Below are 20019 nucleotides of genomic sequence, written 5' to 3' on the forward strand. Positions count from 1 at the left end.
GAGGGAGGGAGGGAGGGAAGGAAGGAAGGAAGGAAGGGAGGGAGGAGGAAGGAAGGAAGATGATTGGTCAAAATCAATAATCAAGTTTTCAACTTTAAGAAAGTAGAGAAAAAAGAAAATATAAATCAAAAGTAAGCAAAAGAAGAGAAGTAATGAAAATCAGAACAGAAAATGCAAATATAAACAGGAATAAAGACAATCAACAACCAAAAGCTGATTCTTTAAAACATCAATCAGTAAATTAGCCTGCAGCCAGATTAATAAAAAAAGAAAATACAAATTACTAATATCAGGGCCAGGGATTTAGCTCAGTGGCACTATGTCAGCCTTGTAAGCACAAGGTCATAAGTTTGATCCCCAGTACCAAAAAGTAAACAAACAAGCAAAAACTACTAATATCAAAAATGAAAGGACCATCATTATTGATCCTATGGACACTGAAAGGTTAAAAAAGGAATATAGTGGTACCTTGGCTCATGAATGCTTTTGTTTGAGAACAATTTGGTTTGCAAACAAAAGAATTTAGCAAAATTTTGTTTGTGTTTGCAAATTCTACATCAGGTGACAAACACAATCACAGCCATCTGTCTCACACAAATACAAACATGGCCATCTTTTCCAAAGTTATAGAACAAATTAAGTTTGTGAACTGAGGTATCATGGTACTGTGAACAATTTCATTCTTACATGTTTGACATCACAGATTAAACAGACCAATCCTACAAAGATACAATTAAAAAAAAAACTTGAATCAACAATTAATAACCTTGCAAAAGAGAAACATCAGCTCCTGATGGAGTCTCCAAAGGAAAAAAAAAAATGACCATAATCTCTTCCAGAAAACAGGAGGAAAGAGAATAATTCCATAATTTATTTATTGGACCAATATTACCCTACTCACACAAGGCAAAGATATTACAAGAAAAGAAAAATATTTATATCTCTGTACTAATTATTCCACATTGCTGGAACAAAATATCTGACACCCATAAGACAGTAGAAGTTTATTTTGGCTCACAGTTTCAGGGGGTTCAGTCCATGTTTGGCTGGCTCCATGTTGCAGACCACCCTGACCAAAGTCAGAGCAGGCTGTGATATGGAGCAGGCATTTTCTCCTCATAATTGGCTATAATGTACTCAGAGCTGGAACAAAGCCTATACGACTCACGGGAGCGTGTCAGATGGCACCAGGCAAGTATAGCTTCTGTACCACTGGTTGCCACGAAGGTCTAAGTCCTGATCTGTGAAGCTGCAGGGATCCTAGTGAGCTAACACTGCAGTCCAGGACCACATGGCTCCAATCCACATTCCATCCCCAGAGCTGCCATTCCTTAACTGTTTTCAGTAAATTACTAGCTAACCACAACCAACCTTTGGTCAGTTCTGCTCCTTCTGCAAGTATACCCAGTCTTCCTTTATACAAGCTTTGCCTGTGTCAGCTGATATCACCAGATGCCATGTAAGTCCCTCTACCCTAGTCTTACCCACATCTGTATAAGCAATAAATACTGACTGATCTGGTTGCTTGTGGTCCTTGCCACATGTTTGGCCTCATCACCACATGTTCAGAATGTCCCATCCCAATTCCCCAGTATCTGTTATCTTGTGTCACAATGCCTTGCAGGAATCTCTCAATCTTGTGATTGAGACTCTCAGCCTGGTCCTTGACAGCTCCAAGGTAGAAATGCCATGGTGGAATAACAGCACAGTACTCCACAGCAGTTAGGAAGCAGAGAACGAGAGAAGGAGCTGGGAACAATAATTCACCCTTCAACCAGACCCAACCTCTAAATACCACAGTCAGCTATGAACTTATCTACAGATAAGTACAGTGCTCCCAAGATCCAATCACCTTGAACAAGTCCTACTTTTGAGTACACAAGGCCTTTGGAGGACGTTCTCGATCTAAGCCATAAAATTCTACCCCTAGACCATAAAAAGAATCATGTACATCTCTTTATGTAAAATGTATTCAGTTAATTTCTACAAGTTGAGTAAGTTTTAACAATTTCAGCATTTGCTGAAAAGTTCAAGTCCAAAGCCTCGAGACTCAAGGCAAACTCTTAGCTGTGAGCCCCTATAAAAATCACAAAGTTAAACACTTTCAACATGCACTGGTACAAGGCAAACATTCTCATTCCAAAAGGAAGGAAGATGGGGATACAAAGAAAGCAGACCAAAGGGCCAGGGATTTAGCTCAGTGGTGCTGCTGCCTGCCTCACAAGCTCAAGGTCCTGAGTTCCATCCCCATGAAAGGAAGGAAGGAAGGAAAGAAAGGGAGAGGGAGAGGAAGAGAGAAAGAGGACCAAAGCATGAACAAAATCTAGCAGAGCAAATAATACATTCTTTAGTTCCTCTCCAATATCGAGGGCAGGATGTGGCGAGAGATGATCTGCAAAAGGCTTGGGCAGACCTGGTTAGCTTTGCTGGTAGTAATCCAAATGGCCTCTCTCTTTGTCTGGCTCCCTTTGCTGTCCTTAGTAGATGTTCTGTGTTCCTGGCATCTTCAACTTCCTGAGGGCTCTATTCCATTTTCAGTTGCACTCTCAGAGTTTACATATCTTCCTCTCATGTGTACTATGCCTGGCCTCCCAAGACTTCTTCTGATATCTGGGTGGAATCCTCTATGACCCCATAACTCTTTCATTCGCATATTTATAAAACCTGCACCAATGGATGACGTCAAGGTCTGCTACCAGCTTGACAGTAGCCAGAGACCCTTGGACCATGGCTGCAGTAGCCTCTTAAGTTCTCGGATGGCTGAGTATGGAGAAATGGATCCCAGAGAGCCAATTCCTCAATCAGTTCTTCTATAGCAGGGAGCCTAAGGACTCTGTCCTCAAAGGTTTATATTTTTGCATCTTTAAAGCTATAATAAGTGAGCACCATGACTGTTTCACAAGTGCAAGGTCATGAGTTCAATACCCAGTACCAAAAAAAAAAGCTACAATGGGTGAGGTCTTGCTGACTCCTGAAATGCCTTCAGACCATTTTTCCTATCATCATAATGCAAACAACGTGGCTTCTTTTTATTGCAAATCTTTTCATCAGCCATGTTTTTCTATTCCCCAACTTTGCAGATGCTTCCTTTCTGGTGAGACAGCAAAAATTTTAAGTCATTGTTATTGTTCTTTCTCCTGATTTTTACTATAGATTTGGCTAAAAGCAACCAGCAGTACGCATCCACAGCCTAAACACTGGGCTACCTTGAAATTTCTTCCACCAGATGAAGTAGTCCACTGCCCTTAATCTCAATCTCTGGCAAACTCTCAGGACATGGACAAATGTAAACAATTCTCGGGTCTTATTTTATTTATTTTTCAGGAGAACTAATGTAAGTTTTCACTCTTTATTCCTTGATACTTCTTTATTGCTTAGTTTATTGCTTAGTGTATGGTAAATCACACTCCTTAGGATTTTCTCCTAAGTACTTATTTCTGCTCATTTTCTATGGCTGCCACTTGATTTCTCTTCTTTTACTTAATAGTGAAATACCCCAGGGTATCTCTGGTATTCTTCTACCTATATTCATGCCCTTGGTAATCTTACCTAGTCTCATAATTGAAATACATCTTTAAACCACTATTTCTGTTTCAGATACCCCTCTTATAATATCTAGCATCATATATAGTATCTTATAATATATAGTATTTAATATCAGGCTCTCTTATAATATCTAGTAGACACACAAAATTCCAAGGCTCAAAACCAATCTCCTATTATCCCTCTAAACTTGCTCTACCACACATTACCTGTTATTTTTGGCTAAGGACATTTATTAAGCAGAAATAAGGTCCATCCTTCCTATCCTAAGGTATGGAATCATCCTTGCTTTGTCTCCCCACATCTGGTCCACCAATAAATGCAGTGTACTACATCCTCCAGATGTAGGTAGAATTTCAAGATGTCTTCACTTCCCTCAGTGCTACTACTCTGACCCAAGTCAGATTTATACCACATTTGGATCATTGCAGTAACTTCCCCTCTGGTCTCTCTGCTTGGATCTTCAACCCCCTACATCCTATTGTAAATGCAGCAACAGATTCTTTTAGCGCTTAATTTAGATGATATCACTCCTGTTCAAAATCCTATCATAATAAATCACCTTACTCAAAAGAAAAGCCAACTTTACCTATACTTTTTAAACCAATGCAATGTCAACATCATTTAAAAATTTTTTTTTCTTTGTTTAAGAAACACAAAAATAGGGCCAGGGATTTAGCTCAATGGTACCACCACCTGCCTTGCAAGTGCAAGATCCTGAGTTTGATCCCTAGTAACAAAAATGAATGAAAGGAAGAAAGAAAGAAAGAAAGAAGGAAGGAAAGACAGACACTAAATAAAGCATCAGAAATGGATTCCTAAGCCAGGCATGGTGGCATATGCTTGTAAACCCAGCACTCAAGAGGCTGAGGCAAGAGGACTGCCATGCATTTGAGGCCAGCTGGGGTTACACAGTGAGTTCAAGGCCATCTTCGGACTTCATAGCAACACAATGTCTCAAAAAAAAAAAAAAAAAGAAAAAAAAAAAAAATTCAAAAAAAAAAAAAAAAAGTAAGAAAGAAAAAATAAACTGATTCCTACAGTTCATCTTCCTAGTGTTTCTGATCTGTAAGTAAATTTTAACAAGTTACACAATAAAATAACAGCACAGTACAATTTGATACGTGTCTTTGTCTATTTGTTTATTATGATATTCTTTATCTAACCCCTACACTCTTTCTCTGCTGAATTAAAAAACCACACAAATTTTTATTGGTATAAGAAATTACAAGCTGGGTGTGGTAGCCGACACCTATAGTCCCAGCACTCAAGAGGCTGAGGCAGGAAGATCAACATGAGTTTGAAGCCAGCCTGAGCTACATAGTGTGTTCAAGGTCACCCTGAACTACATAGCAAGGCCCTGCCTGAAAAAAGAAAAAAGAAATTACAAAGTTTGGGAAGTACTACCTAGAAGGATTTAATGAGCATGTACTATATTAAAAACTCAGTAAGCATAGAGAAAGGAATTTATATTGGCTGTAGTACTAGACTCACATCCCTCAATATCAGTAGTGACTGACACTAATGTTCTAAGACTCTGATCCTCTAGTTTCGATAACAATAGTGCCCATTTCATAGAAGTATGAAAACTAAATGTGATGACACCTATAACACACAGAACCATAATAGCTACCTATGATTTAAGTTAATACAACAATATATAATAATACATGGTGAGAGAAAGAATAGGAAGAAGGTCAGTAGAAGCAGACCACCCTCATGCAGAGAAGTATTTTATTTTCTTGCATTGTTTAAAATTTTTTATTACAGTATTAATAAAATGCTTTTCATTATTTGCATTACTGTTTTTAAATTTGCAGCAGACTATACACTCTTTTTCTGCCTTATCAAGGCACTAGAGCAAAAAATCATTTCCCACAGATATTCATTTATATTAACTGTCTTATTAGGCATAGCGTATGACAGGAACTCAGAAGACAATATCAGTATGATCATCATGTATTATGAAATTAACCATGATTATTTGGAAAACAAAAATATTTACTTACCTTTCTTAAATTTATGTACAGGGAGTTTCTTAAGTTGATCTTTACCAAGTCTATTTCTTCTAGCTCTATGTCTATCCTGGACAAACTTTGTGATCTAAAAATAAAAGAGAAAAAAGGTATCAGATATTAAACATGTAAATAAAAATCAATCAAATATTTTAAATTTCTAGATAGCTGCTGTCAACCAATTTAATTTACTTAAATCCTAATCATAATTGGGTTATTAAAGCATTAAATTAAAAGTGATTAGTTAACACATATTATCCTTTCAATTTTTTTATTCAATGACCTTGATTATCTTTCATTTACTGATAGGAGACAATATAAATTTCATATAACTGTTTGTAAAACAAAAATAAAATGTTCCAGTTACCAAGACTCCAATGGGCCAAAGAGAACAGGAAGTTGAGATTTATTTAAGTTTAAAAACTAATAAAATTTTCAAACACACACAATATTTATTGTACTTTCAGTTAGCAGTATAACAGACAGAGTTAAGGCAAAATACTTCTATAAACCAGCCGCCATCGCTCAAGGGCTGGGAGGAAGCCTGGGTCCCAATCCACCACGGGAAGGAGAGCCACGCCTGCTCCCGACCCAGCCACCATCACTCCAGCGCTGGGAGGAAGCCTGGGTCCCGATCCACCGCGGGAAGGAGAGCCACGCCTGCTCCCAACCCAGCCGCCATCACTCAAGCACCAGGAAGTTAGCCCCGTGGGCACCCCTGAGCCCCTATAAGCCCCCCCCACTCTCAGTCCTCCTGACTGTGCCAGTCTTTGGACCCACTCTGCAGAGGCAGAGGTGGTCATCAGGGGTATTTTTCTAAGTTCCCAACTTTGAATATCTTTAAAGAAAGGGCGTGGGAAACCTGTAATAGAACCTTGCGGAGTTCAACCATTCAGAAGGTTGGGGAACTCAATCTGGGCCTTGCAGCCCGAAGTCAGTCAGCGTCATGGGGTTCAGCCATCAGCTAACTGAGATCAGGGGTCTTGCATCCTCGCTCTGTCTGAGTCATTAAATGGTAAATACACTATATTGAAATTATGTTCACTGCAGACATGTTCTGGACTGCTTCTTGATTTCAATTTAATTCAAATGATTTAAGGGTGATAGACTAGTGACTACCACAGGTGGTCAGTGTCCAAGTTGTGCTTGATCTTAATGTGTTGCTGATTGTATCAGTTGGGGTAAAGCATTGCGGTTGATTTGATGAGCTCTTTTCTCTGATGTTATGAAGATGAGAATGTCCGTGGGTCGTTAGAGACACAGAAGCTACGGCGCAACTATATCAGGAATATTTGGGTGATAATCCAGAGATTAAACCAAGGACAGTCCGACAACAAAAATAAAAATGAGAAAACACTTAAGCAAGACACAAAGACAGACTTCCAGTTCACCAATGGCAAACAGTAGGGCAAATGAGGACGAAAAGGCCGATACTGAACCACCAGGACACCCTGAACTCAAAGCACAGGAAGTAACAAAACAGATCAATCAGGCTCTAGAAAAATTCAAAACAGAAATTATTTCCCAGATAACCATAGAGATAGTGAGCAAAATGGAAGTCGTGATTCGAGACTCTAGAGCAGAAACTGACAAAAAAACAGATGAGCTCAGGACCATGATAGAAGCCATGAAGGCCCAGCATAACAAAGAAATGGAAAAAATAAACGCCCAACATAGGAGAGAAATGGAATCCATAAAACAGATTCAAACAGATATCCAGGAGATTAAACACTCCATTGAAAGTGTACGCAACAGAATAAAAGAATGCGAAGATAGACTCTCAGATATAGAAGATAAGATTGCAGTCAGTGACCATGAAAAGAGAGGTCTCTTAAAAACAGTAAGAGATCATGATAAATCGATCAAACAACTCCTAAATGATACAAAGAAGAATAACATAAGGCTGATAGGAATACATGAAGTAGCAGGAGAAAATACAAATGACTTTAAAAAGCTGTTCAAACAATTAATGACAGAAAACTTCCCAAACAGAGGGGAAGAATTTGACATTCAGATAACTGAGGCATATAGAACCCCAACTAGCTACAATCAAAAAAAATCTACACCTAGATATATAATAATCAAGATCCCAGAAACCCAACAGAAGAACAAAATACTACAAGCAGTAAGAGAAAAGAAAGAAATCACATACAAAGGAAAGCCCATCAGAATCACAGCAGACTTCTCAAAACAAACCCTTGAGGCAAGGAGAGCCTGGAATAAGATATTTCAAGTACTAAAAGTGAACAACCTCCAACCTAGACTGATGTATCCAGCAAAACTCTCTTTCAAAATGGATGGGGAAATAAGACACTTCCACGACAAAGAACACCTGAGAAACTACATGAATACCAAACCACCACTACAAGCAATTCTAAACAAGATCCTAGAAAAAGACAATGAAGGCAACAACACTATGAGGCCCAACAGAGAAAATCAAATAGGCAAGGCAAGAAACTAAAAGGAGAAGGTGAAAAAGTAAAAAGAGTCAACAAAAGGCCAATAACATGTCAATAATAAGTCAGTACATATCAGTTATAACCAGCAATGCCAATGACCTCAACTCACCAATCAAGAGAAATAGACTGGCAAAATGGAATAAGAAGCAAAATCCAACAATATGTTGTATACAAGAAACACACCTAGTGCAAAAAGAAGCCCATAGACTGAAAGTGAAAAGATAGAAAATAATTCTCCATGTGACAGGAGCCCAGATGACAGTACTGTATCATACCTCTATGAATGTAAAATATCTAGTACCTGCTTTATGATACATAGTAGGGATCATGCTTTATCAGAGCTACATTTAATGATATTACTCTAGAATGTTCTCTTTACAGATGATGATTAAGATGCTAATAGAAAAAATGGTCCCAGGTACCACAACAGCAACACAACTTTGCTGTTTTCTGGATATTATTTTCTTTGTTTTTTTGTTTTGTTTTGTTTTTAATGGAATGTGCTGAATGTCTATAATTTTGTTCAGATGACTGCAGAACCTGGAAAAGCTGTTGCTGCCATCGATGTATTATTAGTCTTTTTATATAAATATAAATATATATATACATATATATAAATTGAATTTTGGGAAACTTTAACGGTGCTGCCAACTTTGGAAAAAGTCATTCCAATTTACTCTGTTGAGTTGGCATTGTACAGAAATGGACAGCCATATTGGTCTAGAAATGTGAATTTATTTTTATTTTTATTTTTTTCCATGTGTACAGGGGTAACACATAATACTAAATACGTAAGGTCATATCTACATGGGTTTGATTACAGAAACTAATAAAGTATTCTCTAAATAATGAAAAAAGAATAAGATAAGACTATAAGAGCAAGAAGCAATTTAAATATGTTTGGGGACCATTTTCATCTCCAGAATTAAGGACTATTTTAATGTTACATCATTGCCTTTTCTCTTTTACTTTCCTTTTTAGTTTTATTTTAGAGTTCCCTATTTTTAATGTTCATACAGAGATTTCTTTAACTGAAATACCAAATAGTTTCTTTGGTGCAAAAACTATAACAGTACATAGGATCCTAATGAGATAATTAATAATGTGAAATAGGAAGTAAAGGGTTAAAGGTGTAGGGAAAGTGGGAAGGGTGGGGGAAAGGTAATAAGGGAGAGGAAAAAAATAAGAGAAACTGAAAAAATGGAAATAAAGTGTTTGTAAATGGGGAGGGGAGAAGGGGGTGAAGTGAGGGCAGGGACAAGGGGAAAAAATGAGAATCAAGAATATTATTAAAGGTACAAGATCCCAATGATGAATGTAACTGTATTGTATACCTAGATTGTACCAATAAACTCAGTTTTAAAAAAATACTTCTATAAATATTCAAATAAATGTCAAATAAAATATACAAAACATTTTAAAGTATAAACTGCTGGGCTTGAAAGAATGAAAGTGAAAAGTCCATAGCACTTGAACTGAATACCAAAAATGCCATCCATAAAAGATAAATTTAACAAAGTTGATTATATCATAGTTAAGAACTATCTAACACTCTTAGAGGCTGTGGCAGGTGGACTACAAGAGCAAGCCTAGTCTGAGAAACTTAGCAGAAAGAACCAGCCTTAAAAAAGAAAACAGAAGGGCCAAGGATTTATCTCAGGGGTTTCAACGCCTGCCTCACAAGCTCAAGGTCCTGAGTTTGATTCCTGTTACTAAAAAAGAAAAAAAAAAAAGAATGTAGGAGTTAGGATGTAGCTTAGTATGAATGTCCTGGGTTCAAAGTTCAGTACTGAATTGAAAAAAAAAATAAAAAAAAAAAAAAAAAAAAAAAAAAAAAAAGCTAAGAACTTCTATCCTCAAAAGATACTATCAGGAAAAATATATGAAAATAAAAACAAAAATAATACCATTTTTAAAAAAAAGATACTTGAAAGACAAGCCACAAATTAGGAGAAGATATTGCCAGATTACGTGATAAATTAATTTCTATTCAGAATGAAGAATGCTCAAAACTCAATAAAAAAGCAATCCTATTAAAAATAACTGAATAGATAACTTTACCACAGCAAGCAGACATAAAGATAGCAAGTAAGCACATAAAGAGATGCTCAACATCATTAGTCAAGAGGAAAACACAAACTGAAATCATAATTAAATACCACTACATACCTATTAGAATAACTATAGTTAAAAAGACTGACAAGTGTGGACATGGAAACGGAGGAACTGCAACTTTCAGGCACTACATAGCAAGAATGTAAAATTGGTACAGCCATTCTGAAAATCACTTTGGCAGTTTATTACAAAATGTAAAACGGACATCATTTGGCATGATCATCCCACTCCTAAATAAACTTATCCAGCTCAAATAAAGTACTGTATATGTGCACACAACTTGCACGTAAATGTCTACATCATCTTCATTTGTACCAATTAAACCTAAAACACACACACGCACACACGTATATACACAAATGTCTATCAACAGGTTAATGGACAAAATTTGATATAATCATACAGTGGAATACAACTTGGAAATAAAAGGATTTAATAATCAGTACAATCAGCGATTTATATGAATTTCAATTATACTAAGAAGTCAGACACAAAAGAGTACATACTTTACAATTCTGCTTATACAGAGCTGTAGAAAAGCTAGTCTACAATAAACAAAATCAGATTTTTAACTGGAGATAGGGGAAAGAGGGACACAGAAGAGTAATTGGAAAGACAAAAGGGGAGGGATTACTAAAGAACATTAGGAAACATTTGGAGGTGATGAACATTTAATTACGTTTACTATGGTGGCAACAGTTTCATTGGTGTGTATGTGTGTGTGTGTACATATCAAAACTTCTATTGTACAATTTAAATACATATAGTTTATATGTCAATCATATCTCAATAAATTTTAAAAGTTTAATAGTGACCATTAAAGATAGCAATATAGCATAATCATAAATATAAGAAAAAGAAAGTAGTCAGGGATTTAGTGCCTTGCAAGCAAGTGCCAACTGGTTTTCAACACTGGTGCTAAGAGCATACACTTGAAACAGAGCAGTCTTTTCAATAAATGGAGTTGGAAAAATTGGGTAACTATATGCAGAAAAATAAAGCTAGATCATCTCTCACCAGTTCCTGCTATGATTTCAATTAATAAACTTTTTATACCTTTGAACTGTCTTCTAATTTTTTGTTAATTTCTACAATTTTGATACTGCTCTTTGTGTCATCCAGTAACTTTATTTTATCATTACTAGGGTATCATTGAGTTTATAATCTACTATATCCACCTTGTCTTCAACTTATGATATTCTGTCTTCACATTGGTCAAATCTTCAAGCCATGCTTGTATTAAATTTTTCATATCTTCTATTTCTGCTTACTTTGTTTTCATAAGCTCTAGTTTATTCTTTCTTTTTTAAGCTCATCAAACATTTTATTAGTAAAACCCTTTATCTGGTTAATAAAATTCCCCTTAAGCTCACTAAACACCTTGTGAAATTTCTTATGTGTTTCTTCTTTAAGCTCTTCAAACATTTTGACCATTTGGTTTTTGAGTTCTTTATCTGTAAATTCCTCTGCTTCGGTGTCTGTGGGATTAGCTTTTGAGGAGCTAAGGATTTTTAGAGGCATCTTGTTGCTGTGGCTTCTCATATGTCTACTGTTTTTGTGCTGCATGCTTAATATCAGTTAGATTAAAGAAACTCTGTCTCTTCTGTATAGATCTCTCCAGTTAGAATCCACCCACAGAAGATTAACTAGACCCATATATTTTACCCTGCAATACAATAAAATCAAAAGGATCAAAGACCTAGATATTAAAACAGAAGTGCTGAATCTTCTGGAATACAAAATAGGTAAAAATCTTGAAGACACAGGCATAAGCAAGGATCTTCTGAACAGAGCTCCAATTGTACAAGAAATAACACCAAGAATCAACAAATGGGGTTATATCAAATTAAAGAGCTTCTAGGGGAAGAGGGGGTGAAGGGAGGGCAGAGGTAAGGGGAAAAAATGAGAATCAAGACTTGTCATGTAGAGGTACAAGATCCCAACAATGAATGTAACTGTACTGTATCCCTAAAATGTACCAATAAACTCAATTAAAGCTGAAAAAAATATTTTTTAAAAAAAAGAGCTTCTACACAGCAAAGGAAATTAACAGAAGAAAATACAACCTACAGAATGGGAAAAAATTTGCCAGTTATTCTTCCAACAGATGACTAGAGCCTTTAATATATAAAGAGCGCAAAGGGCCAGGGATTTAGCTCAGTGGTTCTGCCGCCTGCCTCACAAGCGCAAGGACCAGAGTTTGATCCCTGATACCAAAAAAACAAAAACAAAAAACAGAAGGAAGTTAGCAAACTTTTAGGGCTAGGGATTTTGCTCAGTGGTTCCACTGCCTGCCTTGCAAGAACAAGGTCCAGAGTTCAATCCCTGGTACCCACCCCCCAAAAAACAGCACTCACAAAAATTAGATCTTCCAAAATAAAAAACCCAACCAAAACCTGGCCAATTAAAATGAATAGACACTTCTCAGTAGAAGAAGTATAAGTACCCAATAAGTACATGAAAAAATGTTCAGCATCTTTGACCATTAGAGAAATGCTAAGTAAAACAATACTGTTTCCATTTTACTCCGTAAACAACAGCCACCATCAAGAAATCAAATAATAATACATGTTGGCAAAGCTGTGGGGAAAAAGGAACCCTTCTACATTGTTGGTAAGAATTTAAACTAGTAAAACCATTATGAAAATCAGTTGGAAGGGCCAGGGATTTGGCTCAGTGGTTCCACCGCCTGCCATGCAAGCGCAAGGACCTGAGTTCCATCCCTGGTACCAAAAAAAAAAAAAAAAAAAAAAAAAAAAGAAAAAAGAAAATCAGTTGGAGATCCCTCAAAAAACTAAGAATAGTTACTCCAAAAAACTAAGAATAGTAACTAAGGAAAGTAACCCAGCTATATCTATTCTACATATTTTCTCAAAAGAGCTAAAGATATCATATCATAGTAATATATACATACTCATATTTATAGCAATACAACTCATAATAGCTAAATCTTAGAAATATATGCCCATCAAAAGTTTAATGGATGAAGAAAATATGGTATTATACACAATGGAGTACTACTCATTCACACAGAAAGATAAACTTGAGTCATTTGTAGGAAACTTGACGAACCTTGAGACCAGAATGCTAAGTGAAATGAATCAAACATACATTGCATGGTTTCTCTTATGTGAGAAACCCAAAGTATAAACAATATAAAGAGAAAAATTAAATATAATAAGAAACAGGGTGTTAGAGGGAAAGACGATCTAGAGACTGAAGGAAAGGAGAGAGAAGGGAGAGGATGGGTAAGGAAAATGAAGGTGCCGTGTGTACATGTACCCATTCCTACAGTGAATGTATTCAGTATGCACTGCAAACATGTACTAAAAAATTAATGTTAAATGAAAGAACTTAAAAGCAATATTCCCTTTAAAAATATCTAGTTACTGCAGAATTTTAGCTTCTTCATTATTTTGAATTGCAAGATGTTGTGTTAATTAAACAAATGCAAGCACCCCGAACATTATTTTAATTACTCAGAATTAGTAAATTCCTGTTGAATTTTTAAAATGAAATAAATAGACAAAAACAAACACGAAGCTTCAGGCAAGAGTACACTCCCTCAAAATTCTACAGCACGTGCATCATTAGTCCAGAGTTTAGTGGGGCGTTTCTTTATAGTTCTTTTGTTTTCTATTGAGGTAGAATTTATTTTATTTTTATTTTTTTGTGGAACTGGGGATCGAACTCGACTCCTTGTGCTTGCAAGGCAGGCCACCGAACTGCTGAGCTAAATCCCCGGCTGAGGTAGAATTTATATACAATTAAATACATAAAGCTTAAGTATACAGTTTGATGGATTCAGACAAATGCCATACATTTATACAACTCCAAGCTCTGCCACAATACAGAACACGAGTGTCACCCTCAAAAGTTCTCATCCTTTCCACCAAATCCCTCACCTCCTCCTAGCCCCACAGAAATCATTCTTCTGATTTATTTTCTACTCTATCATTTTTGCTTTTTCCAGAACTTCATATAAATGGACACATACAATATATACTCTTTCCTATAAGGCTTCTCTCACCCAATAAGCTGTTTTTTAGATACATCCATACTTTTTTTTCCACTTATAAAAGTTAATTTACTTACCATAAAAATGACTATTAGGATGAGACATATGCCCACTATAATGAGGAAGGGGATTAGATAGTATTCCAGAGGAAGATTAAAGTCTGGAACTAAGATAACGTGGCCCCTAGAAGAGAACAAAAAGAGTTGCCCAATTATGATATTCACTAAAAGCAAAAATAAAATTTTTAAAAAGATATGCAAACATTAGAATTCAATCCACTATACACATCTCAGTTTGCAACATTACCTTTCAATAATTTAACAAATGTTCTTTATATCAAGTTTATTTATTTCAAAATAACCTGCAAGTATAATTAAAACATACTCTTAACTTGGTAAATTAAAGAAAACCAAATATTACTATTTCTTAGACATTATTTACTGAATCATATAATCTAGGAAAAATTATATTGAATATACAACATTAACATAAAAAACAATGTTAATGCCTTGATAGCGTGTCAACAAGAACTCCCACCGCAACCAAATTACTGTTTATCTCTTCCTTCTAGAGAAAACCTTTAGAGCCGTTACTTATTTTTTAAAAAATCCTTTTTTCCTATGTGTTTTACATGTACCTGATGTACCAATAAACAAGAGCCTCTATATCCTACATTATCTGTGAGATACGGAATTAAAAACTGGTCGAGAAATTCACAAGAGTTGTTTCTCCTCTATCTCCATGCTCTCTACTGCTTCCCTGAAATAAACTACAGAAATACATACATTGCGAAGGGGGAAGTAATGCCTTATTTCCATTTGTTACTAGACATTCATTAGTAATTATGACATTACTATCACAAAAATTGATGGAAATCTATAAAATAAAAACTTCTATCAAAATAAGTAAACTACATTACATGGACAAATTTTATATGGCATCAAATTTTATTTTCCAAATCTCTTTAAGGGAGGATCTGTAAAATATTCAGTAATATGACTGATCTAGTAAGTCTACTATTCTACAAGACTAGTAAGATATCAGCAACCCTATTCTGAGATCCACTGGTGGTGATTTTTTTAAAGTAGTCAAGCCAGGTATTTCATAATACAAACATTCAAGGTAAAATAATAATTTAGAAGGAAAAGCAAAATAGAAACATATGACTTCTCCCATAATAGAGGTGCACAGAATTCCACAGTACTTAAGAAAAATAACAGAAAAGCAAATTATTTCTATTCCCAAGCTGTTTCTAAATGTTCAGGCTATTATTTATTAATCTTACATCCAAGGAGCTCTATCAATGTTCATCAAAAACACACAAGGTAATTAATACCAGCAACTTCTCTCTAGTAAAATATACTCCCCAAACTTATAAGATTGCTTGAATACAGATGGTCCTTTTATATCAGTGGCTTTCTAGCAGAATGGTAGATAATAAAGGATTTCACATGCAATTTTTACAGCGTTTTTAAAATACTGAAGGGACTGATGTATCACCAATATACAAAAGGGAAAGTAGCAGCAGGCCTGGGCTTATCTATTGATACCATCTCTTCCAGCAAGAGGCCAGCTCTCTAAATACATCCCAATTCCTAACACAAAATCTCTGAAACCACCCTGAGCCAATGGCACCACTTCTAAAGTATAATGCCCAATCTGTGAGATGCTAATTCTCTGTAAATTCCCTACTTCATTTCAACCAGTGTGTGATAAATCAACATTGCTGAGATTTAGGAGCCAGATTACTGCATAACCTGAATTTAATGAATAGTAGATTCATAATATCTCAGAAATAGAAAAAGCTTGTATCTCTTATAGTCTGTTTTTTTTCCTCTCTTTTTATGTTTATGACTTCCTAAGATACACTCAGTCTATACAAATTAAACAAACGCTATCCTGTGAGACAAATCCAGGATTGCTCAGAAATGAACAGAACTGCTAGATGAGAAGAAACAAGCAAAAGGAACAAATCAGGAAGTCTCCATGAATTAGAAATTAACACTATTTAAGAGAAATCTCCTGTGTATTTATAATTATAAAAGTGGCATCAATTCCAGAATTTTCCAGAAGCACTGTTAGAATTTACTGGCCTGATTCATAAATCATTGTTCTACATGACCTGTTAATGCCTGTCTGGCTTGCCTGCTGTATTTCAAATCATTTTAGTTTACTGTCAAGATACGTTAGCAGGATATAAATGGCTTACAATTGATAAAAGATTTTAAATATCTTGAATTAAAAGCCCAGTGCACTTTCACTTAACCAAATTGCTAATGGTAGACAGAGAGTGAGAGTGCTGATAAGAGGGTGGAGAACTACAGAAGAGTAGCAGTCCTTTGACTTCATTTCCATTTCTTCTGCCTGGTGAAGCTGACTGTTAAAGTCCTTTAGAAGGATAAATTAGAGCCCTCACACATGGTTCGTCAGAATATAAAATGGTGCCAGGAACTTTGGAAAAAGATTTGGTAGTTTCTCAGAGAGTTAAACATAGTTACTTTATAACCTTACATTCTAGGTATATAATCAAGAAAAATAAAAATATGCACATCTAAAAGCTTGTTTGTAAATGTTTATATTAGCCAAAATGCTGTGGAAAACAACCATATGTCTATCAACTGATGAGTGGATAAGCAAAATGAACTATATCCATATAATGGAATATTATTCAGCAATAAAAATAATAAAACACCAATATATGCTACAAGATGGTGAGCCTTGAAAACATTATTTAAAAAACAAGCACTATAAATACAATGAAAATATCAAAATAAAAAAATTTGTAGTATATCACAAATTCATAGCACAATAGAAAAGATGACCAATAACCTAAAAGAAAAAAATAGGCTATAGATAAGAGTTCATAGCTCTTAAGTATCAAAAATCTGCCCATACTTGCTTATAATAAGAGAAATACACATGAAATGTAGTAGGACAGCATGTCTCACCTATCTAACAACATTCTTTGTTGAGGCAGTGAGATAACAGACATGATCATATATTAAGGCACAACCCTTACGCACGGGAATTTAACAATATCCAGCAATGATGGATATACATTTAACTTTTAAACTTCTAGAAATCTATTCCAAAAGTATACTGGCCAAACATGAAAAGACCATCTGTATGGTTATTCACTGTAACCCTTCTTAAAATAGAAAGAGAAATGTAAACAATTCAAATATCTATTCATGGGGCACTGTTTGATTAATAGGCCTATCCACAAAATGGAGTTCTACGCAGACATAAAAATGGAAATAAAGGGTTTGTAAATGGAGAGGGGATGAGGGGGTAAAGGGAGGGCAGGGACAAGGGGAAAAAATGAGAACCAAGACCTGTCATGTAAAGGTACAAGATCCCAATAATGAATGTATGTAAGGACTGCATACTGAGTTCTACGCAGACATAAAAATGGAAATAAAGGGTTTGTAAATGGAGAGGGGATGAGGGGGTAAAGGGAGGGCAGGGACAAGGGGAAAAAATGAGAACCAAGACCTGTCATGTAAAGGTACAAGATCCCAATAATGAATGTATGTAACTGGACTGCATACCTCAAATGTACTAATAAACTCAATAAAAAGAAAAAAAAATTAAGAGTATCTGTCAACTTATACAGTGTCACCTGCTGGATATACTGTAAGTCAAAGCAGGACACGGAATAATGTTTACATATATGGGTAAAAGATGAGGTAAAAGAGGTATATTTTTGGCAGTAATTATAATGCATTAAAAATATTTTTATTAGTTGTTACTTATAAGGTAAGGATGGGAACAAGATGTGCAAGGAATGACACTTACAATCTGTATTTCTTTTAATATAATTTGTTTTGCTGATTTTGAATTCTGTTTGTATAGAACTATAAAAGTCACAATTGAGCTGGGTGAGGTAGTACACACCTGTAGCACTCTAGAAGGCTGAGGCAAGAGGATTGCAAGTTTGGGTGCCCCTGGGCAATTTAATGAGACCCCGTCTCAACATAAAAAATAAAAAGGGCAGGGGATTTGTTTACTGTGAAGGTCCCAGAATCAATCCCCAATACCAAACCAAACAACAACAACAAAAATTTTAAGTGGCAGGAGGGATCTTGCTCTCTGTATTATAAAAACAAATGAAATCAAATAAACTTGTGTTTCCAGTTGAAAGCATCAATACACAGAGATATATTTCATGTGTCTTTTCTTTTTTATTTTGGGGGTGTTTCTTTTCTAGTATTGGGGATTAAATTCAGGGCCTTATGTGTATGTATGCGTAGAGTTCGCAATTCTTGAACTGACATAAAAAAGTATTCATAAATTCACTGCAGTTACGTGAATCTGCTTGATCATACTGCCTCAAATCATATTTTGAATGTTACTGAACTTTTTTGTTGTTGTTGTTTGTTTTTTCAGACAGGGTCTCACTATGTAGTTGAGATTGACCTGGAACTCACTATGTAGCCCAGGCTGGTCTCGAACTCAAAGCAATCCTCCTGCCTCAGCCTCCCAAGCTCTGGGATTACAGGCATGTGCCACCATGCCTGGCTGAACTTTTAAAATTCTAAACATTTTTCAATTCCCCTTTTTTTTTTTTCTGTTTTTTTACTGCAGCATCTTATTCAGTCTATGAAGCACAGTTTGAAACAAAAATGTCAGTACATTCTCAGAACATCAGCGTTTCATTTAATATTTTCTCTATAGGCACCAATTGTTACAAAAATCAGAAAAATAGGGCTAGGGATTTAGCTCAGTGGTTCTGCTGCCTGCCTTGCAACCTCAAGGACCTGAGTTCGATCCCCAATACAAAAAAAAAAAAAAAAAACAGAAAAGTAAAAATTCATCACAATTTGCACAACATAACCACAAGTTGCTAATCAAAAGCTAATTTCTATAAAACCATGAACTTAATGCTATTTAGAGATTAAAAATTCTGTTAACTGGATATATATGTATATATGTGTATGTGTGTGTACACATTTTAAAGCAGAAAACCCCCAAAACAAGGGAAAACATCAAAATAGTGAAATATCTTGACCAGACAGTGACTATAAATACTATAAACACTAACCTCACTACGTATAAAGGAAACCGTTATCTGCGGTAAAAACTCTAGTAACCAGGTAGGAAATGCGGAGTGCAAACGCATCCACCAGGTAAGCCTGTTCTTATCACGCTCATGGCTGTGGTCGGTGTCTCTAAGCAAGGGCCCCTAATGCCCCACAGCTCTATGTGACACAACCAACACCCTCACAGGGCAAGTAGCAGATTCCACCAAAAGACACCCAAAGGGACGGGTTCTTCCTAGAAGTCACTGTGCCAATCTGGGGCCTTACACGGGGAGTGGCCAGGTCATCTGTGTTTCTACAGGGAACAAGCAAGCTTGTCAGGCGTGGAGACGTGAGTAGGCACCTAATCCAGCACCCTGAGCCATCTTGATATAATTCAGCTTACAAAAGAAAAAAACAATTTCTAGTGACCATATATTACAAAAAATTGAGACTGGGGTCAGAAAAACGAAACCCCGAACGTGTCATTTTCCAGTTCTTTAATATATGTATCTCAAAGATGGGATAAAAGATTTTGTGAACTTGTACTAACGTGAAAAGATTCACATTAAGTAAATAAAGCAACTTATAAAATCATATATATCATTCCATTTTATGTACATATGACCAATAATTAATGTGAATAATCACACACAGGAAAACTAGAGGCTTATAATAGCTGCACTAGAGAATGGAATCATTGGGACTTTCACTTCAAATATTTTCTATTTCTGAAGTTTTACATATTTTAACAGCATGTATTACTTTTTAATGTAAAACGGTATGATTTTTACAGTTAAAATAAAAAAGATTCAAGTGGATTTTTTTCCTAATAAAGATAATATTGA

The 20019-nt window shown here is 35.6% G+C and overlaps 1 protein-coding gene across 3 annotated transcripts in view; it reads right to left on the minus strand.

Annotated features, from left to right (window-relative positions):
- Rnf13 (ring finger protein 13) overlaps nt 1-20019 on the minus strand; it is a 137232-nt gene that overhangs the window by 30478 nt on the left and 86735 nt on the right. For all 3 annotated transcript variants that reach the window (XM_010625296.2, XM_019207640.2, XM_019207641.2), the window contains 2 exons: nt 14228-14333; nt 5553-5646 (listed from right to left, as the gene is read on the minus strand). In XM_010625296.2, coding sequence (XP_010623598.1) covers nt 5553-5646; nt 14228-14333 — 200 coding nt within the window. The remainder of the gene's footprint in view (nt 1-5552; nt 5647-14227; nt 14334-20019) is intronic.

This window comes from Fukomys damarensis, unplaced genomic scaffold, assembly GCF_012274545.1.
Source record: "Fukomys damarensis isolate Sample0158 unplaced genomic scaffold, DMR_v1.0_HiC HiC_scaffold_37, whole genome shotgun sequence".
Classification (NCBI taxonomy): Eukaryota; Metazoa; Chordata; class Mammalia; order Rodentia; family Bathyergidae; genus Fukomys; species Fukomys damarensis.